The following is a 26,014-nucleotide window of genomic DNA, read 5'->3' as shown; positions in this document are numbered from 1 at the left end:
ATTTTCTCCCATTTTGAGGGTTGTTTTTTCATTTTAAGTTTAATTAGGTCCCATTTATTATTATTATTTTTTAAATTATTCTAGGAGGTGGATCAAAAAAGATCTTGCTGCAATTTATGTAAAAAAGTGTTCTGGGCTTCCCTGGTGGCGCAGTGGTTGAGAGTCCGCCTGCCGATGCAGGGGACGTGGGTTCATGCCCTGGTCTGGGAGGATCCTGCATGCTGCGCAGTGGCTGGGCCCGTGAGCCATGGCTACTGAGTCTGTGCGTCCGGAGCCTGTGCTCTGCAGTGGGAGAGGCCACAACAGTGAGAGGCCTGCATAACACCAAAAAAAAAAAAAAAAAGTGTTCTGCCTATAGTACTCCGAGTTTTATAGTGTCTAGCCTTACATTTAGGTCTTTAATCCATTTTGAGTTTATTTTTGTGTATGGTGTTAGGGAGTGTTCTAATTTCATTCTTTTCCATGTAGCTGTCCAGTTTTCCTAGCACTGTTTAGTGAAGAGACTGTCTTTTCTCCATTGTATAGTCTTGCCTCCTTTGTCATAGATTAGGTGACCATAGGTGCATGGGTTTATCTCTGGACTTCGTATCCTGCTCCGTTGATCTATATTTGTTTTTGTGCCAATACCACTCTGTTTTGGTTACTGTAGTTTTGTAGTATAGTCTGAAGTCAGGTAGCCTGATTCCTCCAGCTCCATTTTTCTTTCTCAAGATTGCTTTGGCTATTCGGGGTCTTTTTGTGTTTCCATACAAATTGTAAAAAAGTTTGTTCTAATTCTGTGAAAAATGCCAGTGGTAATTTGATAGGGATTGCATTGAATCTATAGATTGCTTTGGGTAGTAGAGTCATTTTCACAATACTGATTCTCCCAATCCAAGAACATGGTATATCTCTCCATCTGTTTGTGTCATCTTTGATTTCTATCATCAGTATCTTATAGTTTTCTGAGTACAGCTTTTTTCCCTTCTTAGGTAGGTTTAATCCTAGGTATTTTGTTCTTTTTGATGTGATGGTAAAGGGGATTGTTTCCTTGATTTCTCTCTCTGATCTTTCATTGTTAGTGTATAGGAATGCAAGAGATTTCTGTGCATTAATTTTGTATCCTGCAACTTAACCTAATGCATTGATGAGCTCTAGTAGTTTTCTGGTAGCATCTTTAGGATTCTCTATGTATAGTATCATGTCATCTGCAAACAGTGACAGTTTTACTTCTTTTCCGATTTGGATTCCTTTTATTTTTCTTCTCTGATTGCTGTGGCTAGGATTTCCAAAAGTATGTTGAATAACAGTGGCGAGAGTGGACATCCTTGTCTTGTTCCTGATCTTGGAGGAAATGCTTTCAGTTTTTCACCATTGAGAATGATGTTAGCTGTGGGTTTGTCATACATGGCCTTTATTATGTTGAGGTAGGTTCCTTCTATGCTCACTTTCTGGAGAGTTTTTATAAATGGTTGTTGAATTTTGTCAAAAGCTTTTTCTGCATCTGTTGCGATGATCATATGGTTTTTATTCAATTTGTTGATGTGGTGAATCACACTGATTTGCGAATATTGAAAAATACTTGCATCCCTGGGATAAATACCACTTGATCATGGCACTCTCACCACTTTTATCCAATATAGTACTGGAAGTCCTAGCCACAGCAATCAGAAAAGAAAAAGAAAAGTATTCAAGTTGGAAGGGAAGAGGTAAAACTGTCATTATATGCAGATGATATGATACTCTACGGTTTGTCTTTAGGGTTTTCTATATAAAGACTCCACACAAGATCTATTAGAAAAAATGAATCCAGCAAGGTAGCAGGATACAAGATTAATATACAGCAATCTGTTGCATTTCTTTACACTAACAATGAATTATTAGAGAGAAAGTAAAAAATAAAGGATTTTTAAATGTTTTTTACTGATGTGTTAAAAATCACATCAAGAAAAATCTAGGAATAAACGTAACCAAGGAGATGAAAGACCTATAAGCTAAGAATTACAAAATATTGATAAAGGAAACTGAAGATGATTCAAAGAAGTGGAAAAATGTCCCATGCTCTTGGATTAGAAGAATAAATATTGTTAAAAATGGCCATACTACCCAAAGAAATCTACAGATTCAATGCAATCCCTATCACATTATCCATGACATTTTTTACAGAACTAGAACAAATGATCCTAAAATTTATATGGAACCATAAAAGACCTAGACTTGCCAAAGCAGTCTGTGAAGAAGAACAAAGCAGGAGGCATAACCCTCCCAGACTTCAGACAACACGACAAAGCTACAGTAATCAAAACACCATGGTATTGGCATAAAAACAGACATAGGGATCAATGGAACAGAAGTCCAGAAATAAATCCACACACCTATGGTCAATTAATCTTCGATAAAAGAGACAAGAATATACAATGGAGAAAAGATAGTCTGTTCAGCAAGTGGTACTGAGAAAGCTGGACAACTGCACGTAAATCAATGAAGTTGGAACACAACGTACACAAAAATAAACCCGAAATGGCTTAAAGACTTAAGACAAGACATGACAGCATAAAAATCCTAGATGAGAACAAGGCAAAACATTCTCTGACATAAATCATAGCAATATTTTCTTAGATCCATCTCCAAAGGCAAAAGAAATAAAAGCAAAAATAACCAAATAGGAACTAATGAAACTTAAAAGCTCTTGCACAGCAAAGGAAACCATAGACAAAATGAAAAGACAACCTTCAGAATGGGAGAAAATATTTGCAAATCATGTGACCCACAAGGGATTAATTTCCATAATATACGAACAGCCCATACAACTGAATATCCAAAAAGAAACCCAATCAAAAAATGGGCAGACCTAAACAGACATTTCACCAAAGAAGACATAGAGATGACCAACAAACATGAGAAGATACTATCACTAATTATTAGAGAAATGCAAGTCAAAACCACATGAGGTATCAATTTACACCCGTTTGAATGGCCATCATTTAAAAATCTATGAACCTACTGTATAGCACAGGGAACTCTACTCAGTACTCTGTAATGACCTGTATGGGAAAAGAATCTAAAAGAGTGGATATATGTATAACTGATTCACTTTGCTGTACCGCAGAAACTAACACAATGTTGTAAATCAACTATACTCCAATAAAAATAAAAATCTATGAATAACAAATGCTGGAGAGGATGTGGAGGAAAGGGAACCTTCCTACACTCTTGGTGGGAATGTAAATTGGTGCAGCCACTATGGAGAACAGCATGGAGGTTCTTCAAAAAACTAAAAATAGATTTATCATATGATCCTGCAATCCCACTCCTGGGCATATATCCGGAAAAAATGAGAACTCTAATTCGAAAAGATACGTGAACCCCAATGTTCAAAGTAGCACTGTTTTCAACAGCCAAGACATGGAAGCAACCCTAAGTGTCCATCAACAGATGAATGGATAAAGAAGGTGTGGTATATATACACAATGGAATACTACTCAGCCATTAAAAAGAATGAAATACTGCCATTTGCAGCAACATGGAGAGGCCTCAAGATTATCATACTAAGTAAGCCAGACAGAGAAAGACAAATATATGATATCATTTATATGTGGAATCTAAAAAAAATAATACAAATGAACTTATTTACAAAACAGAAACAGACCCACAGACATAGAAACAAGCTTACGGTTACCAAAGGGGAAAGGTGGCATGGGGGATAAATCAGGAGTATGGTATTAACAGATACCCACCACTATATATAAAACAGGTAAACAATAGGATTTACTGTATATGACAGGGAACTATATTCAGTATCTTGTAATAACCTATAATGGAAAAGAATCAGAAAAAAATGTAACTGAATCACTTTTCTGTACACCTGAAAGTAACAATATTGTAAACCAACTACAGTTTTTGAAAAAATTCTATTATCTTGCAGATTCTAAACCAGCTGGTGCCGTTTTAGTATAATACATAGAATGATGGAGGGAATGCAACATATATAGATTACTGTATACAGAGCTGTGGTAAGTGTCTGTATATATTTACAATTTTTGTCTAACTTGTGTTCCTATGTATTCAGGCATCCTCCCTCTCCTCCTCTTTTCTCCACCATTCCACATAAGCACCATTCCCAGCTCAGCTCCTTCACCAGTATGGGTGCCAAAATCCACTCTCAGTTCAATAAACAAGAAGGTACAGTGGAGTTAGTTCTTACCCAACTAAATCCCAACATTGTGTGCCTTCTGTCTGGTCACCCCTGTATCCCATTTCCTTGAAGGGCTTCTGATATAGAAGGCACTCATAAATATTTGAGTAAATGAATGAACTGCCTAATACCTTAAGAATTCTCTCACAGTTAAGCATTTTATCAAAGTTAAAATTATCTCAACTGTTAAAAATATTATCAAAGAATGCCAGACCAAACTGAGGTAAAACTCTAACAAATAACATTTATTTTTCTTTTACATATGTATTTCACAGCCCAAACATCACATTGCCTTCAGAGAAAGGTGCTCTTATGCCATTATATTTTACTATATACTGCACAGGCGTTAAACATTCTCATTAACGTGATGAGACAATTTGCTGGTAAACATTTAAACACAGACATTGGTTTCAATATTTCAAGAACATATTTTTGGTCATAACCAAGAAGTACATCAAAATATGACAACACTGGATAATATTTTTCAAGCAAATAATATTTAACTCTGCATAGTTTATACAATAGGCTGTGGTAATAAATAATATCACCAATCTCATCAACTATTAACTGGCCACAAAAAGCCTAACATTCATTTTAATTATGATATGAAATGCTCTACTGGTGTAGGTTCAACATAGCCTTAAAATATTGTGGGTGTTTTAACCTTGAATACATGAAAAGAAAAAGTACTAAACTGGACTAAAAAAGAAGTACTAATTTGGTATGTTTTGGTTAACTACCAATATGTCATGTCCACATATTACATTCCTAACATGAAGGCAAATATTTAAATAGAAAATCTAGCAGTCCAAAAAACGTGAATGTGCAAATTGTGAGGAAAACATTGCATTTAAATTTGCACTCATTTGCAAATTACAGTACTAGATCAGTATAAACACTAACAGGAAAAATATTCAGCAGGAAAGAATGGGAACGACCTCTCACAGCAGAGAACTAGTCACTATGCGCTGCTTCAAAGTGTGCTTACACGCTGCTTAGTGTGTTTCTGGTGTCCTGAAGCTTCTAACTCCTTATGACTATTCTTCATTCAACAAAGGAGACTGCAGGCATGCTTCAGTCAGTGGTAAGAATAGGAAGAAAAACCTGAAACAGCAACATTTTCTTCCTTGATTTGGTGTAAAGGTCCCTCTCATTATTATAACGAACTTACTTATGTGCTAACTTCTAACCTCAAATGTTTTCTGAATCAGATTTGCTAAATGCTGTCAAGCATAGCTACCCTTCATACAGTACTAGGTTTTGTTTTATTTAATATGTCGGCATGATAAAAGGGACACATGCACAGTCATTCATTCTACCAGCCCATATACGCAAAACTCAGCCTAAAACTCAGCTTGGATCAGATTCAAATTCTACACAGAGATTCTCTGTATTGTTTGTTTTCAATGGGTTAACAACTGCTTGGAAAGCAGAAATGCCTAATAATTTCTGCAGTGTGTTTTTTAATTGAAATGTTTATAAAAATAAAGCCCCAATCTTTAAGTCTATAGAATGTCAAGAATGCTATGAGGGATGTTAAAAGCACTGGGCAAAACCCTCGTCTTCAGCGTCCCATCTGCCCCACAGGAGAAGATCCGGTTGCCCTGGGTGATGTCGATCTGCATGACTCCAGCCCCAAGGTTTCTGAATATGGACTGTTTAGCGTGTTCATTTTTAAATGAATGAAGTAGGCCATGGCCCGTCAACCTCCAAACCTAGTTTAAAGAAAAAGTGAAAACATAAAGTGTAAGTCGTTTAAAAAATAGAGAAAGAGATGAAAAACTTTTAAAAACATGGCCTTCACCTCTGTTCTCCCAGCCCAACTGATCTCATTAAAGCCTAACTTTCCTGTCCCTAAGTAAGTTTACCTAATTGGAAATAATACCATTCACAGGGCTCATCTACCATCCTTACACTTCCCTGTACCTTCTTTCAAATTCCCCTCTTCACATCCTCTTGTTTCATATTAACCATATATACCCCATCTCTAATTCAATTAAATATTTCAGTTAATTCAGTTAAATACATTCCTAACGCAAAGTTAGACCCTGGGACAATATAAAAGGCTTCTTTGGAGACCTCAACTGTACAAAACAGAGTCAGGTACTGGAGGCAGAGGTGGGAAGAGGGGAGGGGGATGATGTGAGAAACCAAATTCATGTCATCAAAAACTCAATGCATTAATTAAAAACTCATACACTTACTCAAAGCGAGTTCTTTAAAGCTTTTTAATGACCTGAGCATATACTGAGATTGATTATCTGGTTTTCTAGATCCTAACAATTTGGAAAGGACCACACAGAAGTAAGGGAGGAAGCAATATTTGCACGAAGAGGGTGGTGAGTTTTTTGGTTTGGTTCCCCCTCCCCGATCAATCTTGACAGCAGGTAAAGATAATATTTAGCACATTCCAACCTCTTGTACTGACTCACCTTTATGTTACCTTCTGCTGAACCTGTAGTAAAATATTCCTCACAGGGATCGAGAGCCAGCGCCTTAACTGCAGAGTCATGTGCCTGGAATGTGTGAATTAGCTGTCTCTGCCTGATGTCAAAAATGCAGATGTAGCCTTTCCTGCCTCCAGATATTAGGAGTTGCTGTTTTGGCGCGTACTGAAGTACCGTGGCACCATGATCATGGCATGTGAAACCTGAAGAAAAACATCAAGAGCCTTTCCCAAATGATGTCTGTCGTAGCACTTCTGGTAATATTTAAACGCACATTTAAGTAATACAGAAATTACTGTCACATTTTCCCTTCTAATTATTTCTATAATCATGATCAAGGTATTAAAAAAGATGGCAAGCAATAACAGCAAAAACATACATAATCTCAGTATGAAAACGCACACCCATATACACAGGAAGTTTAAACTTTATGCCCAAGCTAAGTTATACTGTCTCATAAGAATGTAGAAGCAAAAGTGCAGAGGAGAACAAGTTTCTCAATGATACTCAATGTCTTCATTAATACCCACCAATAAGTATTTACCCTTTCCCAGTTCCTGCCCATACATAAAACCTCATCAAAAGTTCTTTATAGCACAGGGAAATATATTTAATATCCTGAGATAAACCATAATGGAAAAGAATATGAAAAAGGATATATGTATAACTGAATCACTTTGCTATAAAGCAGAAATTAACACAGCAGTGTAAATCAACTATACTTCAATAAAATATATATATTTTTAAAGTCCTTCTCAGCTAAGTAAATGAAAGTACACTAGTGTGAAAATTACCAGCCCCAAGTTAAGGAGTTAACCTTCCCAGGACTCTCTGCATTCTAATGTGATTAACACCTTAAACTAATATGTGGCAAATCTTTAAGAGATGTTAATAATTATTCGCCAAAAACAAAGCATTTTGCAATGAAAACTGGGAAATAACTACACCTTTCAAAATACACGTCAGCATAGTAAAAGACTCAAATCTCTTTCTGTTTTTTGTTTTAACAAAGTCCTCCTAGCTATGTTTAACCCAAACTTACTAGAGCTTTGAGCACTTGGTGGCGTTATGTGAAAGAGTGATCTTTAGGACAGCGATGTGGAAAACACTGTCTTAAAAGGAATAATGTTTAAACGGCATTATTCAGATTTCTAATCATAAGGCTGACTTAGTTTACAGTCAGATTTAATTCTCTGAAATGTGACCTCATTTCTGTTGAGCTCAAGGAATACTTTGCAACTGATTTCTTCAGCAGCCTTGTTAGTAGTGCCACTCTCCATACCATATTTTCTGAATGGAATACAACACAAAGATGATTCTAGGCTAGCTGGGTTTCTGTGACCATATATATTTACCTCAGCAAGGTAGCCAGATATTCTAGTTAACTTTTAGAATTTTATTCACTCTATCTCCATTTTTAACCCGTGAATAAACACGCACTGGATTTACTGGTTAAAATAAAACCAGGAAAGCATTCTTTCACAGTATACTGAAAATCAAAGACTTAGCTCACTTACCATGAATGAGGCTGTTTCCGGGTGATATCAATGTGTCCCAGAGGCATACATTTCTAATAAAGAAACAATAACAAAAACACATCATAAATTGTTCTAAGTCATCACTGGGATAAACTGTGTCTTTACATCAAATATTTTTACTTATTGAATCTTATGTGGTTTTGTTCACTCACATTTATAAAGCAGTGATTCTCAACTAGGATGAGGGTAGAGGTTGGGACTGGGGATATATCTCTTCCAAGAGTTTATCCTTTTCAAACTACAGGGTCTGTCTCACATGGTCCCACCTGACTCTGCTCCATCTCATCCCCCGGCCCTATCTCTTTTCCATTATCACTCCACGGAAAGTGAGAAATGATTTCCTGAGTAGAAGAGATGCTTCTATATCCTTGGGGGTAAACACTGCAGGGAAATGAGAGGTGTTATTCATGGGCACATGTTGCCAATGAAAACAATCTGAGGCAAAGAAAATGTTGAGAATGATGGCTACAGAGCCTCAAAAACTTGACAGTATTAACAGCAATAAAAAAAAAAGCTTTAACATAAAAATTCCACATACTTTTTAGTAGATTACATTAGGAGTAATTCTGGTCTTTCTCTTTTTGGTAAGGAGAACTACTTGAAGAATTATGTAACAAAGTTTTTGTATTCCTGAGGTGGAAAAACCTGACTAAATAGAAATCCACACTTTCTAGCAAGAATACCTTTCTGCCTAAAATATGCTTATTTCTTTTTTGCATCTCTGTCAACCTACCTATTGTCATTGGACTGTCCAGATGTGGCTACTAGACTTGAAGAGGTAACAAATGCAAAGTCACTTGTGGCTTTACTGTGGCACTGCCAACTCTATGGGAATAAAGTGCAAGCTGATGTTATCTCAAAATCCAGTAAAATGTGGTACAGTACACACACACAGCTCTGCTAATCATATACTACATGCATGACCTAAGAACACTTTTTAAAATCTAGAATAAAGAATAAGTGATAAGAGGATTAGCTGTCATATGCCTGTTACTTGGCTAATACCCAATAATTTTTTAAAACTGGAAGAGTTGGCAGAAACATGGAATTAAAGATTATGTAACAAAGGAATAAAACACCAAGTACATGAACTTAACCTTCCAGCGTCACCGTGCCCCCGACCCTCCAAGTGCAGACATGCTTGTCTGCATCACCACGTGTTGTAACATGACTTGGATTAATGGATGAAGTGGCCTATTGGGATTGGTTATTTTATAATCTAATAAGAAACATTCTGGAGCAAACTGGCATACATGGAAGCTGTCTGGTTCTTAATACAGTACCTAAAACGAATCACTATAAAACTCTATCACTAAGAAGTCAGAGATTTCAAAACAGATAAAAGTGTAATAAAAATGTATCCTGAATAAGACCACACACGGAGAAGGCCCCTAAAAATTTCAAATATAATGGTCACCCTTCAAGCTGTGAAAAGCAAGTTTTTTGCGTTTTAGTCATTTCAGTCTAAAACTAGGGCAATGATGGTGCTGGGCCGTGGCTGCTGGACAGAGTGGTCCCTTTCCCAACAGATCCACCAATGGGACTCGCTGTCTGAAACAAACACTTCACAAAGTGGCCTCCATATGTGCTCTGCGAACGCTGAGTGATACTTACCATGTAAGGTTTGGGATTTGATGCAGTTTGGTTTACTTGCCAGATACTCAGAAAACCCTCTCCGTCTGCGACACCACACTGTAAGAATGGCGTAAATATTAAACACAGCTTCTGAGTAGCCATATCGAAGGTAAAATCATTTATGAAATGGAGAGTCACTCAGTCCCCACTTGACCAACATTCTGCCTATACCTATGCTCCTGCTGCTGTAGTTCTCAAGAAAGCCCAAGTACTGTAAATATCCTGCCACCTTTTAAATTCTTTTCCATGCCTATTTCACTGTTTTCCTCCAAACTTCTGTAGCAGAACTTAGTAAGAAATTGGAAGGTTTCTCTTAGGTGCCTGACTCTGCACACAGGCACCATCAGTGCACTCAACAGAAACAGAATTCTTTACCCTCACAGAATATGTAGTATCTGTAAGTAGATGATTAATTAATCCACACAAAATTCTGTGGATTTATGCTTTTCTTGAGAGCCAAGGGGCTATATAAACAGACACCATCAGACTGCCTGCTCAACTCAAATCCAGAGCGACTGAATTTGTTTTTAAGTCTAGTTTTACTAGCTATTTACTCCATAAATATCTGCAGTTCTTTTCGGACAAGTTTAGCAGTAACCCCCAGGAACTAACCTTGTTGCCCTGTGAATTGAAATATAATCTGGTAACTCTTGCATTGCCAGCTTGGCGGAAACAGACAAGCTGCTGAGGTCTTGTCCATTCAAACATTCGTACACTGCCATCCTGAGCACCTGTAAGATCTGAGACGCAAAAGGAAAAGCAAAAAATAAGAAAGCTGAAGAAAGAGTTCCAACATTTCCCATTCTATAAGCCAACTTCAAAATGATGGAGATCACTTGCAGTCCTTTGATCATAAATAAAATACTCACAGTATTGATGGACTGGGTGTGAGGTCATTCTCTTAACATTATGTAGATTCCTTTTCATAAGCTTTAAAAGAAGATAAAGATGAATTTCTTTCGCATCACAGAAGAAATAAGGAAGGATATGATTCAGGCCAACTCTAATTCTGATAAGTTATTCTCTTACACTGGATTATTACTAAAATAAACCCTGTTGTGGATTTTCTGACCCACTAAATATACGGCGCTTGTCTGAACAGTCTGGGAAAGCACAGTCACTTACTGGCGTGCCCTGGTCTGTGTGGACTGTGAGGATACCAAGCTGCTTCGTCTAGTTGTAAAGGGAACTCTCCTCCAAGTGCCCCTCCCTAAGGACAATCAGGAGTATCTCCAGATTCTTCAGAGCAGAACATGAGAATGGGACCCCTTTAACTACAGTGACTAACAACAATGTTATTGATGGCATTTTCCAAACACTTAGACATGAATTCCTCTCTAGCTCTGCTTTACCACTTTGTGCCTCTCAGTTGGCTCATCTATAAAATGAAAACCACTTAGTGTTGTTATAAGAAAAAGCATGCACCTGACATAAAGAAACCCACAGCATGCCAGCTATCATTATTATGGTATACTAACTGGTCACTGCCTCTGATCTTCAGCATCATTCCTATGTCAAAGTGATTTCAACCTATTTTTGAGCGAGTCCATATCCAGAAACCATACCTAATAGTAAATAACATACCACACTAGCTCCAATGCTAGTCTGTCCACTGCCCAGCCACGGCAGAGATGAAGATGGATGCACCTGACTTGCTGAATGGGATGTTGCACTGGGTTGATAAAGAGTTGTAGTGGAACCACGATAATCAATATCATCTGAACTGTGGAAAACATTCATGTGTTACTGTGACAGTTCCATTTTCTCAACACAAATTCCAATTACAGAGCTTTTTATCTATCTGAAGGACAGTCTTTATTTAAAAAAAAAAGTATCAATATCCATAATAAAAATGTAGGTACAACTCCTAATCATCACCAATTTTAGTACCGGTTAACTTTTTCCCCTTAGGCAAAATATAAGTTTAGTCTAATGTTTGGGAGAATTTTATCGCTGCACAAATTAGAACAAATGTTTGTTCTGAAGTATTTAACACAGATTTTCTTTTTATCCTCTATAGAAAAAGACTGTATGTTCTCTTCAAGTACAGAGATCCCATTTATAAAATTCAAACATTTTAAAGAAATTGTAGTTAAAAGTTTTCTTAAACTTAGGTGCTAATTATCACATTAAATGTTAAAGTAATTTTTATGATGGGCCATATCGTATTACATGGTTACATCTACTCTGAAGTATGACTGAAACCTAGATGTATTATATACTAATGAGATAGAAACACAAATGAAAGAGGCTATCATGGCACCACTCCCAGAACATAAAATTTCCGAGAGTCTGGAGAAAAGCAAGAGGGACGGAAAACATGGAGGAGAAACCCCCAAATAGGAAAGCATTACTGCACTCTTGGTGCAGTGTCCATAGTTTTACTGAAAAGTAAAGTTGGCTACATTTTTATCTGAAAAAAAGGTATGCTTATAGAGCGATAATCAAGAAGAAACACTGAAAATTACTCAGTAAATGTGACTCATCAATCAGTCTAATTAATATATTAGTGTATTCTGCTTTTTATGGTAACTATCCAGATAAGCTGAATTTATTGATTATTGTGTAATTTCTGACATTTCTTTGGGGTTAAATGTCAAAGTGGCAGTTGTTAACATTAGGCTGTGGTGTCAGGGATTATTCTGACTCAAACATTATGAATAATTCAGGGTCTAATGGAAGAAGTACGAGTAATTTGTACACTGATATAAGTAAGCAGAGCCCTTTATTGGCAGCTAAACCAATTATGTTTGTCTCCTTACCAAAGAAATACATAGTTTTCAAGACAACTGAAATCAAGTGCATAACCACTTAATAGGCTCTTTTTGAAGAAAACTACATTTAAAATTGATTACATAAGGCAAGCAAACCTTTTGGATTCTCTGTCATATTCTTCTCCAATCCATATGTATGACTGACAGGCCAGAAGAGAAGTAATATCGAGTTCTTGTACATCATGCGTTGAAGCCAAAACAATTTCATTACAGTTTGCCTGTAAAGCAAACGCAAAGTCAATAATTTAAGCAATTTCACTAAAAGTACTACATTCTTTATAATTACTAAAGATTTTACCTTATTAACAGAAAATGCCATGATCATATCTGACTCCTTGTGAATGATTTTTGCCTTTCCTCCTGGATAGCCCAGATCTGCTTCAACCTACAAGACATTTGTCAGCAGTTTTAGTTGTTGCAGCACAGCTCCATACAGATATATGTACATCCCACAAAACTTAAAAGAAGGACAAGAAGAAAATGTAGCAGTAGCAGCAGCAGCAAGAAAAAAGGTACCAGTAATTTTAGTGTGTTGAAAATTAGCTGTGGAATTAGCTTAGATTCTCTGATGCCCTGTAATCACCCCAATTACAAAAATTTCCATTGTGATTACAGGATACTGAGTAACTGTCACAAAAAGATAGCTAACATAATTTTCATTAGTATTTATAACAGTAATGTCTCTTATCTCTTCCAAAAGTGCACAAAGATACAGCAGTAAGAACGTGAGAGAAAAAGACACAATCAGAAAGACAAAGGAGTCACATAAGAAGTGAAATATTTTTACATAAGGGTGATGAGATAGGAATAAGAAGTTGGATACAAGAACAGTTAAAAAAGTAATGAAGAAGGGCTTCCCTGGTGGCGCAGTGGTTAAGAATCCACCTGCCAATGCAGGGGACACGGGTTCACACCCCAGTCCGGGAAGATCCCACATGCCGTGGAGCACCTAAGCCCGTGCGCCACAACTACTAAGCTTGTGCTCTAGAGCCTGCAAGCCACAACTACTAAGCCCGCGTGCCTAGAGCCCGTTCTCCGCAACAAGAGAAGCCACCACAATGAGAAGCCTGCGCACCGCGACTAGAGAAAGCCCGCACGCAGCAACCTAAGACCCAATGCAGCCATAAATAAATAAATAAATATTTTTTAATTAAAAAAAAAAGAAAGTAATGAAGGAGATTGATGAGAGGAAGGTGTAATGCTCAGAGTTAAAGGTGATGGGGAGAAAAGAAGAGGCAGAATCAAGAAAGAGGCAAGATAAAACAATCATGTTTAAGAACAGATGGGGAAAAGGGACAGAACTGAAGATCGAAAAGGAAGCAAGAAAGAGAAGAGCCAATGGCAAGAAAGATCAAGCTGGACACAGTGGAGCATCTCCTACCCTGTGCCAGTGAGGTGTGTGGGAGCAGTGAGCACTCTGACTAGTTAGCCAGCTGGGCAGGTCATGGTTAGTAACAGAGATGAGGGGTTAGCTCCTTGAATTTTAAAGAATGAGCTAAATTCGAGAGCATGGAATACTACCTTGATGTGGCACTCTTCTGCTATGCAGTTTTGTTTGACCTGCTCCACATGTTCTTCTATAGACTAAACAACACCACACCGTCACAAACACAAAACACATGCATGAAACGGGATTATAAAAGAAATGAAAGTTTTCAAACTGAAATGGTTGCTCCATCACTTAAAGATGGTAAAAATGAATTTTCAAGCTTTAAAATGAATTTAAAAGCACATCAAGAAAAAAATTAAACTGAGTAAAATGTGATGTCATCAGAAAAAACAACACAAAGCAAAACAGGCAAAATTAATGTATTACATATATAAAAGCAATTTCAAAATAAAAATTCATTATTTGTATGTCAGTTATGTAACTTGGAAGTTCTAACTTAAACTGTAGTCTCTAAAAATAAAACCTACTTGTATAAGCAGATGCATCCTCTACTACATAGATTCCTAACCTATAGGGGTTTATTTCAAATAAATAAAAACTATTTTTTTCTAAACACAGATTAAAAGTACTGATAATTATTTCACTCTTACTCATAAGGAATATATCCATGAAGAGACAGTCAAGGATTAAAATTCACATCAACCATTACACTATACGTAATCTTATCATTTTCTCCTTATAAGTAAATGTTTGATGAGATGAGGCATGGGAAAGAAATCACACAAATAACTTGCTCCTGGTTGATGACAGGGGCCATTAGGAATGGCTATAATCAGAAATATCATTTCTGCTGTGCTGTGGAAACCTCTAAAGGTTTGATCAGAGCAATATATTCCTACCAATACTTCCTGAAGTGCCTGCTTCTCTTTCAGCCAACAGGACCCAATTCTCCATGCCTTGTGCAACTGCTCAAGGGCTGCTGCAGCTGACACTGAAGGAATGGTACAAGTGTGCAAGGGCCATCTCAGCAAAAGCCAAACTGCAGAAGAACCTATTTGCCTTTAATCAAGTGGCTAAGTTTGCCACATTTATCCATTTCACAAAAAGCTGTTTTGTGGAATAGTCTTCTTCTAACATACTCACTGAGTAAAAATACCTTCTTCTAAATATACCTAAAATTTCAGCATTTCTCAGAATTTTATTTTTATTAGGTAATTTTAAAAAATTAGCCAATTTTAGCATTCTTAGGATTATTTTGCCAGTTTTGCTAATTAATCAATTCACTGAATTTACCAAATTTATTGACCACCAATATCCTATTTAACAATCTAAAAAGATAAAACACTCTTATTAGATGGGTAGTTTTAATAAATTCTGCATATATCTGAACTAAGTGACCAATTTTACTTTGCCTCAAGAGCTTTCACATTGTTTTCATAATTTTTTTCCGTAAATGAAAACCATTTTTCAGCAGATATGTGCTGTTCAATACAGTAGCCACTAAACACATATGGTTTTAAATTTAAATTAAACAAAATAAAAAATTCAGTTCCTCAGTCACATTAGCCCACATCAAGTGCTCAATAACCACATGTGGCTGGTGACTACTATACTGTACAGAACAGACATAAATTTCCATTATCAACAGAAAGTTTTATTGGACTGCATGCAACAAGATATTAATTTCATTCAATAATTTAAAATTCAAAGGTACAAAAGGGTACATGATAAAAATTCTTCCATCCAAACTCCCAGCCATGTACTTCCCTTCCTGGAGCCAACCAGCACTCACACAGCATTTTAAGAAATGTCCGATTTATCTCTGTCCCACCTCCCTGTACATGGAGAGCCTCTTCGGGTAGAAAAACAGAAAAGAACACACAGCTTGGGCTGCTGATCCCAAGAGCACAGAAATGGAGGGGCATAAAGAAGGGGAGGTAAGGGGCAGAATCGGGGAGAAACTTGGTTAAGGAAGAGGGAAACGAGAAAGGAGACAACAGATGCTCAAGAGCAAGACAAGAGTCTGAGGGTCCCAGCAACCTAGACCCAGTCTTTCTATAGCACTCTGAGGCTCTGACAATCTAACAAAACAAAACTGCTAGAAACCTTGTGAATAATTAAAGCATATCACTGTGTTTAATAATTTGAAGAACTAACAACCCAGAAAATTGATCCTTCAATGACTCTCTTTCGGGGAATAATAGAGCCCTAAGTGAGCAAGCATCTTTTATCTTAAATCTATTTCTTAGATTTCTATATCTTATTTTATAGAACTCAGTATCACTACTGGAAATGCAGTAAGCAATGTATTAAACGAAAGAGGAAATGAATTTGGCTCTTATTCCCCCTAACAAAACCCTACATCAATAATTTCAATACCATTGGGGTCTTTTCCTATCAAATAAGCTTATAAGACACAAAAGAATCTCTACGGTTCATTCCTCTAATTCCTCAGGTAAGTACATAATTTTTAAATCTACAGAAAAAAATAAATGACTGTTCACAGGACTGCCCACAATGACCATCCAGGTAAGTGGGTGAGTAGTGGAAAGAAAAGAACAAATCTGGTCGGTTCTGCTGCCCTAGGTATGGAGAACATTTGAGAAGCAGTTCTATATGCGACCTTGGGAAATTGAGCCACATAGACTGTCCCTCTCGGTTTTCACTTTTCTAAGTGAAATATAATTAATTTTTCTTTTCTCATAGTTTTTGTTGCCAATCTTTAATCACATCCGACACTCTACTCTGAACACTACTCTCCAAACTGCTCCTTACCTCATTAAATAGCCAAATGGACTGAAATGCTTATATATAAAACATCTGTGTACCCCTCATTTTACAATGAAGAGATCGTTTTAAGTTCTAAAGTGTGACTCTCTCAAATTCATGATTCTTCTTGAACCCTGTATGGCATTACATTATTAACTTATGTTTAGCTTAAAAATCACCATGCAATGTAGAATCTCTGCCTCACTTTGTAAATGCAATCAATCTTCCTTCATCTCATATTTGGTGTTTCTGTAGTTTAATCTGTCTCACAGAATTATTCTACAGTTTATGCTGTTCATTTCTAAATGCCAAATAAAAATGCTTTGAAAGGGTTATGCTGGAAAAAAAAAAAAAACGGGTTATGCTGTATTTTCATTTAAATGATATTCAGAGAATCATAACATAGAGTATACTCATTTATATACTAAATTCCGCAAACCATCCCTCACAATGTTTATTACATATAAAGGCCCAAAGGCTAATATTATAAAGGACATAACCACTTTCACCTGACTATACAGGATTTGTCGAAAGACCTATGTTGTTTCATTGTTATGAAATAAAAATTGTACGTTTTTATCTTAAAAAAATTCTCTGTAGCTTGATAAACTATTACCTATGATGTATGAAAGACAATAAATTCCAACCAAAAGTAAATTACAAATAAATCAAGCTGGCTTCATTAGAAATGTTAAAGAAAACAAATGAAAATTACAAGAGAGAGTATTTTTTTCTAAAATACCTCACTCTGCTTTCTTTTCTTAGTGAAAATATATCTAATAAATGTCTGTTGAAGTACTTCTTGTTTAACAAGGAAATGCCAAAGTCGTTTGACTGGAAGCGCAGAAGAATCCCGGGATCTAGTTTAAAAAAAAAAAAAAAAAAAAAAATCAACATATCACACTATTTTAGTCTATATTTTAGTCTATAGAAAATGTTTCATTATTTGCAGATAATTTTTTTAAATCCTCCATTATTGCAAAGAAGATACAGCATTAAGCTCAACAAAATTTTATAATTTATTTCACTTTTAATTTTTAGTTCTACAAATCATTCCTTCATCTAGCAATTAATTCTCTACAGATTCTCTAAATGGACAGGTTGAGCTGAGAGTCAACTGAATCTCTTATTATTCTCTTCTTTTTTTTTTTTGCGGTATGCGGGCCTCTCACTGTTGTGGCCTCTCCCATTGCAGAGCACAGGCTCCGGATGCGCAGGCTCAGCGGCCATGGCTCATGGGCCCAGCCGCTCCGCAGCATGCGGGATCTTCCCAGACCGGGGCACGAGCCCATGTCCCCTGCATCAGCAGGCGGACTCTCAATAATAAGGGAAGCCCTTATTATTCTCTTTTTAAATTATACTTTAGATTGGTTCTGTTGGTTACAGCATATCACCAATGAATATAAATGAACATAAAGTCCCACATTTCATTTTTAACAGCTAACAAGCTAAATTTAAAGCCTTGCTCTTTCAAGCTTATGAGCAATACTCTAAATCATGGCTGGCTGCCTCAAAAAAAGCATGCTGCTTATCAAAAGGGGCCTAGATGGACAGATGGAAGATCAAAACAGCAATAAAAACCTTAATGTGTTTACTATTAAATTACTGACAAAAGGTCAGTAGCACCTTGTCTGAATATGTAGATTGTTATCCCAAAACATTTCTGTTAAGAGTTCCTAAAATGATGACAAAAATAAAGGTTTTGTCCTGATTATAAAATTAGTATGTCTATTTGAAGTACAGGTAATATGGGAAAAATAATTTTTTATCCAGATTTCTGATAGTTTCCTTGGCATATAGTGCTAGAAACAGGATTGCAAGTTCAAAGTTATGAGTGTTTTGAAGGCTGCTGGCATATTATTTTGCCAAACTGACTTCCAAAAAGGTTAAACCAAGCTACACTCTCATTACCATTGTAAGGGAATTCTTACTTGAATGGAGTATTTTCAGGTTCTAGCATTGCTTTATTTCGAAGAATAGCTGGTCCAGCTCCTACTGAAAGGTCAGTTGGATATGTGTTGACATAGTTGGGGGGAGGACCTTCAAATTCATCCATTTTCTCTTGCAAGATCTGCTCCCAATTCTCCAAGTTTTTAATCACAGCAATACCTAATGGTGATGTTACAGGCAACTCTAAAATGTAATAGAATATGATATTTTACTTTGATTAAAAATGTTGACCATCACCACATATTTACAAGATCCAAATTCTTAGAGCCAAAACTTCTGAAAGTACAAATAAATCTGAAAATGTTAATCTAACACCATTTTGATATTTAATGCTTTGAACAAAACAGAAGACCAGCTTTCTAAAATGAGCTAAGAAAATGTTTAGCTTCTCCACGATGGTTTCCTGGTTTTTCTTCCAACCTTCTAGGTAGTCAGTGATTCTTGCCATATGAATTAAAACCACAGACTGGAGCCTAAGATAAATAAGACCTCATAACATCTCCAGTGCTGTATATTTTTAGTACCACATGTTCTTTTATATGGATTTTGTAAAGAGAAACTTGATGATAATTTGTTGTATTTAATAACATTAATTTTCAAATTCCAAACTTACCAGAGAATTCCAGTCCAGCAATGGGAAAGAAATTCTTGACATTGTGAAGTACTAGCTTAACCATTGTCAAATGTAGAAGAGCCCAGCTGTTCAAAGGGACAAATAAAAAAACTCTCCTTAATTGAAAAATAAAATCATGAGAATATAGTAATGATCCCTGTCAACTGTTTGGCCCAAGCTCCCACCCAGAAAAAAAGCTGTTTTTCTCTAACAACTTACTATTAAAAAAGAGTACCTTTGTAGTCTCTGAAAACAAAAGGTATGCAACAATGTATTACACTTTCACTATCTGGAATACCTAGTGGAAAGAGATTTACCATACACCTACATGGAATTTTAATAGCAGATCAATAAATTATGTATTTTTTCTCACTAAAAATGTTTGTGCCAGCTATTCTTTGAAACTGCATGTGAAATACTCTACTATCTAGCAATGTACCTCAAAGGTACAGAATTCCTAACCTGAAAACATAGGTCAGTTCTTGTATAAATTCATGATAGTAATGTTGCTTAAAACTAGTAACATCAGGAACTCCTACAAAAGAAAAGACGAAAAGAAAAGAGGAAAGCTTTATTTACCTATAGGAGTTAGGGTCTTGGTGTTCCTGTATCTGTGTATCTGAAAAGAAAGCATCATCTCCTTCTTCATCACTATGAATGCTTTCATCAGAATCATATATAACTCCACTATCAGACAAAGGGAGAAATGGCTGCAATAAAATGTGAAGTTATTTTTAAATGTATAATTGGGTTATTTTTATCCTAACTTAATATTGAACATTTTAAATGGTGTCAACCTAAACTAAAATTTTCTTTTGAAAATGATACTAGACCTAGGAAAGTCAGGAAAACCAGGTTAAAACTCTCAGATTCAATAAAATAACTGAGTAGCTAGATACGACACAAATATTTTTTTTAAATCAATGGTCTTTTTCTTATATATCAGCAATAACTAGTTCAAAAACTCTGAAGAAAAAAGGTGCATTAAGTAACATAATACCAAAGGAAAAACTTTATGAAAACTGTGAAAGAGCTACAGTGAAGGAAATTACAAATCCCTCTAAAAGCTAAATAAGGAGACTGAAACATGTAAAGACTATCATTCTTTAATTTACAGGTTTTAGGTAATTGCAATAAAAATCCCCATGGGGATTTCTTTTCCTTTTCTGAAACTTGACAATGATTGTAAAGTTCATAGGGAAGAAAAAAATAGGTAAGATTAGCTAAGAAATCTTTCTAAAGTGAAAGATACTATTTCTTAGTGGATATTAAAATAAATAATTAAAATAAGTGCAGTCTAGCAATTGATAAGTGGAAAAATGTAGTCCAAGAAGAGTATATAAATAAGAAATTAATATATGACAAATATAACATCTTAAGTCGTTGGGAGGAAAGGAAGGACAACTAGTGTAAGTGTAAGAATAGAAGATAAAGAGAGTACCGAAGTCTGATCTTCACTTCATTTTAGATCAACAGGAGAGTTAGAAATTTAAAAAAAAGAGAGAATTAAAAAGTTAAAAAGAATTAGGAGGAAGACGGGCTTCCCTGGTGGAGCAGTGGTTAAGAATCCAGGTTCAAGCCCTGGTCTGGGAAGATCCCACATGCCGCAGAGCAACTAAACCTGTGTGCCACAACTACTGAGCCTGCACTCTAGAGCCCACGAGCCACAACTACTGAGCCCGTGTGCTGCAACTACTGAAGCCTGCGCGCCTAGAGTCCGTGCTCCACAACAAGAGAAGCCACCGCAATGAGAAGCCCGTGCACCGCAACAAAGAGTAGCCATCACTTGTAGCAACTAGAGAAAAGCCTGCACGCAGCAACAAAGACCCAACATAGCCAAAAATAAATAAATAAATTTTTTTAAAAAAAAGGATGAGGCGGAAGAGAAGGTGGAGGAAACAAAGGAGGAGAAGATAACAAAAGTAAACATTTATTAGTGGAAAAGGACTTTCTCTGCTTAAAAACAATGTAACAAATCATTTTTTAAAAGTATGGATAGACATGACTAAGTAAACTTTTAAAAACTTCTGTATGTCAAAAACAAACAAAAGGCAAATAAATCATTTCTTAAAAGTATGGATAGACATGACTAAATAAACTTTTTAAAACTTCTGTATGTCAAAAACATAAACAAAATTAAAAGGCAAAGAATCTGGAAAAGGTATCACAAGTAAGGTAAATTGTTAATATCCTTAAAAATAAAGAGTTTATTAAAAGTAAGGAAAAACATTACAATTCCAATAGATAATTTTGTTCAGAACATGAACAGTCAATTCCTCACAGTAGAAAACCCAATGGCAATAGGTTCATTAACACTTTTTGATATCATTAATAGGAAATAAAAATTATTTAATCAAATTAACAAAAATGAAAAAGGAATACTTAATGAGGGTAAAGTCAGATGCATGCTCACTATTCTCGAGAGTATAAATCAGTAATCTCAAGATATATATATATACTTCAGATATGTATCTGAAATAATCAGAATGTGAACAGGCTTATCTAAAAAGATACTAATCTCAGCATTATTTATAAAAATGAAAAAAATAAATACAGCAAATACTGATAGGCAAATGGTTATGTAAACTATAGTATACTCATCAAGCTGAATAGTTATTTGGTCATTAGAAATGATATGTACCTAGAAACAATGACAAACCCAGTAACAATGAGCACCCATATACCCACTTGTGGTTTCTAAATTATAATTTCCCACAAAAAGGAACCAGGTTCTTTGGAGGTTGCTCCCACTCCGGGGCAGGAAACATGCAAAATTAGCCTAGAATGACTTAAACTAGAAAGGAAAGAAACTTAAAGACTATTGGAAGAGTTCTCAAAAAGATTCAGGAGCCAACTGGAAGAGGCTCTTATTGGCAAAGATGGGACAATCTGAACATCCATAAGAATAATAACTGTACTGGATTAAAATACATAAAATATGTTTAAATCCATAATATAACAAAACAAAGTTCACTGCTTCCTCTGAAGGATGCTAGAGAATCAACTCATCACTTTGAAAACTGGCACAAGAAGCAAAGAATAAAGCACTTATCCTGTGTTTCTCTTTCAAAACGTAATTCAGGATAACCAAATAGATTGATGGAAGAAAGTATTCCAGCAAATAAATGAAGACTAAATGAGAAGATATCATTATCATAATTTTAAAACTACCCTAAATTTAAAATAATGGACTTAGGCAAAAATTGTCAACTAACATCTCAAAAAGAGAGTTTCCTGATGGAAATACACAAAACCACCTATGAAGTAATCCTGCACTCCCCTTTCCCTATCCAATCAGAATGGAATCTGATAAAGACTCTAAGTTTAACTTTCACTTTACAGAGAAACAGAAATCAGGGGAACATGGTCAGAAGACCAAACATGGGGATGCCATCAGCAAAAGCCACCGAGAAATTTTAAAGGATAGATTTGGGGGTAAAAAATGGCGGCGGGGGGGGGGATTTAACAAAGAGAGATGGAGGTAGAACTTATAGATTAAAAGAAACTTAAGACATATCAACCAATTGCAATGTGTGAATCTTATTTTGGACCCTGATTTAACAAACCAACTGTTCAAAAACATTTAAGGTATAATGGGGGAAAATGTGAACACTCTCTGGATACTTAATGATATTAAGGAATTGTGTGTTTATGTATGTGTGGTGTGTGTGGTGTGTGTGTGATAATGCTAGTGTGGTACTGGTTCAAAATCCTTCTTTTTAAAAAATAAATGGTGAAATATTTATGAATGGAATTTCATGATGTTTGGATTTGCTTCCAACCAATCTGGGGAGTGAGAAGAAGTATAAATGAAACACATGTAAAGAGGGAACACAGGTAAAGAAGGAAACCTATCAATAGAAGGTGATGTGCTTGAAAAAACAAAGTGCAGAAAAGCACACACCCAACATGGTACAAAATGGGACTATGTTGGATCTAGTCACGATGAGTATTCTGATCCCCAGAAAAGTTTTCTCTGCTTTGGAGAAACAGAGATATGTCATGGGGCCTCATGAAACCCATGGTCTCATGAAACCCTCAAATACCCATCCATCTCCTTCTGCTCTAATTTCATGCTGACCAAGGGAACTACTGATAAGCAGAAGAAGGGAAGTTAGATGGTTAGATACAGGTATTCCAGTCCCTAGAAAAGGATGATGCTGATTAAATGTTAATAAACTAACTTTTGGTTTATACCTAAGTCCCGTATGATTTTAATTTGTCTGGTCCATTTCAAGTATCTGATCATTCCTGAATGATTATTCATTTTCTGGAGTTGAGAGATTAATGTCTAAACTATGGTGATTCAGCCCAGAAGCTGCCCTGTCATTCCTGTGTGATGCAAACATAAGAGTTAATAAAACAGACACACATAAAGCTTGCATTCCTCACGCCCCTTACCTTTGCAACAAAATAATCCCACATACTGAGTTCAGGAGGAATAAACTTTTCTTTGTAAGATGGTCTTTCTGCAGGCACTGGTGGTGGGGTGGCATCCTTTACAGGTCTTCCAGGAACCAGCATGCGCATGGTAAACCTCCTGCGGTGTTTATCTATGTCTTCGGAAGGAACAGGAGGTGCTGAATAAAGATAGAAAAAAAAAACCTGGCCTCATTTTCCATTATTAATTCAAAGAGTTAACCTTTCTTTTCATCCTACTCTTGCCATGTTTTCAGTGTAGACTAAATTACTTACATCTGTGCTTCTAAACTTTTCTAGTAACTGCATCAGTTGTCCAACAATCATGGCAGAGATGCATATGAGGATAGAGTATAAAAGATTAACTTGCAATGAAGCAGCCTATGTGCTATACAGAATAAGAATTCCAGCGATTCTATATACAGTGTATTAAATAAATGATATATTCAACAAATAGTACAAAGAGTGCTTGAGTGATTATTTCTGGCTGTGTTGTTCAAGAAAGATTCATTGAATGAATATGTAGGATGTAAAGCACGCCTTAAAAGAAAAGCAGAAGCTCATTGTGTAAACAGGAAGCTGACACCAGAAATGAATGACCAAAGGTTTGCCTAAATGAGGAGTAAACTTCTTTTGCTAGACAGGTGTCAGGGAGGGGAGTAACAACGACAGTCTGGAGTTAGGGTGGGACAAGCCTGTGGATAGGAAGCTGGGAGCTCATCCTATGGGCAATTCTCATGAAAGTGTCTTGAACTAGGCACAGGATGAGGTATAGTCTGCAGGATCAATTAGAGAGGAAGGCAGAAGAATCTGACACAAGAAGGACCTGAACTAGTATGGTGGGTGGTAAAGACCTAGAGGAAGTATTAGATATGAGAAATACATAAAAGAAACATCAAAAGGACTCAGAACTAATGGGATATGAGAGAACCAGAAAGAAGTCAACCTGGTCCTCTTCTGAAGCTCTGCGTCATAGAAAATGATAATTCTATCTCAAGTTCTCTTTGATGAATATGACCGCTTTTCACTCTGTCCATCACTAGGCTAAACCACTTTTATCTTTTTTTTAACTGAGGTGAAATTTACATAAAAGTAACCATTTTAAAGCGTACAATTCAGTGGCATTCAGTACATTCACTGTTGTGCAACCGCCGTCCCTATCTAGCTGCAAAGCATTCTCACTACCCCAAATGAAAACCCTATACCCATTAAGCAGTCACTCCCCATTCCTCCCTGCCTCTAGCCCACTGCAACCACCAGTATGCCTTCTGTCTCTATGGCTTTACACTATTCTGAATATTTCAAATAAATGGAAGCATGCAACGTGTGACTTTTTGTGCCTGGCTTCTTTCACTCAGCATAATATTTTTGAGGTTCATGCTAGCCATATAGCATGTGTTAATACTTCATTCTTTTTTTACAGCTGAATCACACTCCATTGTACTTATATACCACATTTTGTTTATCCATTCACTCTTGATGGTAATCCACAACTATCTTTTAAGTGGGCTATTGCCAGAGCCTCCCACATAGCCTCCCTACTTTTATTCTTTCACAGTCTATTCTCCACACAGCAGTTAGAGTGGGTCTTTTGAAAACCTAAATCAGATTATGTCACGCCTCTGCTTAAAACCCTCCAGTAGTTTCCTATCTTTCTTTAGAACAACAACGATAGTTTTACATGACCCATGAAACCCTCAATGACCTTGGCCCCAGTTACTTATCTTACCTCATCTCTGACCACACTCCCCTGAGTCAGGATAGCCATTCTGGCCTCCACTGTAGTTCCTGGAAAAGGTCAAACTAGTCCTACCTCATGACTTTTGCACTCACTGCTCCGTCTGCCTGAAATGCTCTGGCCCCAGATATCAGCACGATCTGATTCCCACCTTCCTTAGGACTCTGCTCAAATGCTATCTAATCAGAAATGTGTCTTCTGATCACCCTAACTAAACTGTTCCCGTCCCCTTTCCCTCATCATTCTCTGTCCAGTCACTCTCTCTTATTTTTATCGTAGTTCTTCCCATACCTGAAATATTATCACTTGCTAATTTATTGTGTTTACCTCTACTGGATGTAAGCTTCATGAAGGTAAGGGATTTGTCTGTTTCGCTCACTCCCATACCCCAAAAGCCTGGCATAGAGCAGGTGTAAGTAAATGCAAACATGAATACGTACTCAGAGGTTTAAGCATGATGATTTGATGAATGTATTACCTACCATGAAAAAATAATAGAAAACTCAGGAAGAGAAAAGAAGTGATTTGGGAGGAAAACTTTTAAATTTACAGTGGACTACAAGTAGG

At 36.4% G+C, this 26,014-nt stretch overlaps 1 protein-coding gene across 1 annotated transcript in view; it reads right to left on the bottom strand.

The window, feature by feature from the left end:
- Positions 1–4,395: 4,395 nt before the first annotated feature.
- DMXL2 (Dmx like 2) overlaps positions 4,396–26,014 on the bottom strand; it is a 153,023-nt gene continuing 131,404 nt past the window's right edge. The window contains exons 29-44 of the mRNA XM_024761857.1: positions 23,692–23,870; positions 19,870–20,000; positions 19,291–19,376; positions 18,659–18,860; positions 17,470–17,587; positions 14,090–14,152; positions 12,867–12,953; positions 12,665–12,786; positions 11,379–11,517; positions 10,664–10,724; positions 10,407–10,534; positions 9,774–9,851; positions 8,893–8,984; positions 8,139–8,191; positions 6,607–6,824; positions 4,396–5,889 (exon numbers count right to left, since the gene is read on the bottom strand). Of these exons, the coding sequence (XP_024617625.1) occupies positions 5,680–5,889; positions 6,607–6,824; positions 8,139–8,191; positions 8,893–8,984; positions 9,774–9,851; positions 10,407–10,534; positions 10,664–10,724; positions 11,379–11,517; positions 12,665–12,786; positions 12,867–12,953; positions 14,090–14,152; positions 17,470–17,587; positions 18,659–18,860; positions 19,291–19,376; positions 19,870–20,000; positions 23,692–23,870 (1,967 nt within the window). The 3' untranslated portion in view covers positions 4,396–5,679. The remainder of the gene's footprint in view (positions 5,890–6,606; positions 6,825–8,138; positions 8,192–8,892; positions 8,985–9,773; positions 9,852–10,406; positions 10,535–10,663; positions 10,725–11,378; positions 11,518–12,664; positions 12,787–12,866; positions 12,954–14,089; positions 14,153–17,469; positions 17,588–18,658; positions 18,861–19,290; positions 19,377–19,869; positions 20,001–23,691; positions 23,871–26,014) is intronic.

The sequence above is a fragment of the Neophocaena asiaeorientalis genome, unplaced genomic scaffold (genome assembly GCF_003031525.2).
Source record: "Neophocaena asiaeorientalis asiaeorientalis breed wild unplaced genomic scaffold, Neophocaena_asiaeorientalis_V1.1 scaffold506, whole genome shotgun sequence".
In the NCBI taxonomy this organism is placed as follows: domain Eukaryota; kingdom Metazoa; phylum Chordata; class Mammalia; order Artiodactyla; family Phocoenidae; genus Neophocaena; species Neophocaena asiaeorientalis.
Note: the sequence above shows the minus strand (reverse complement) of the source record. Positions and strands in the feature narration are given on the sequence as shown.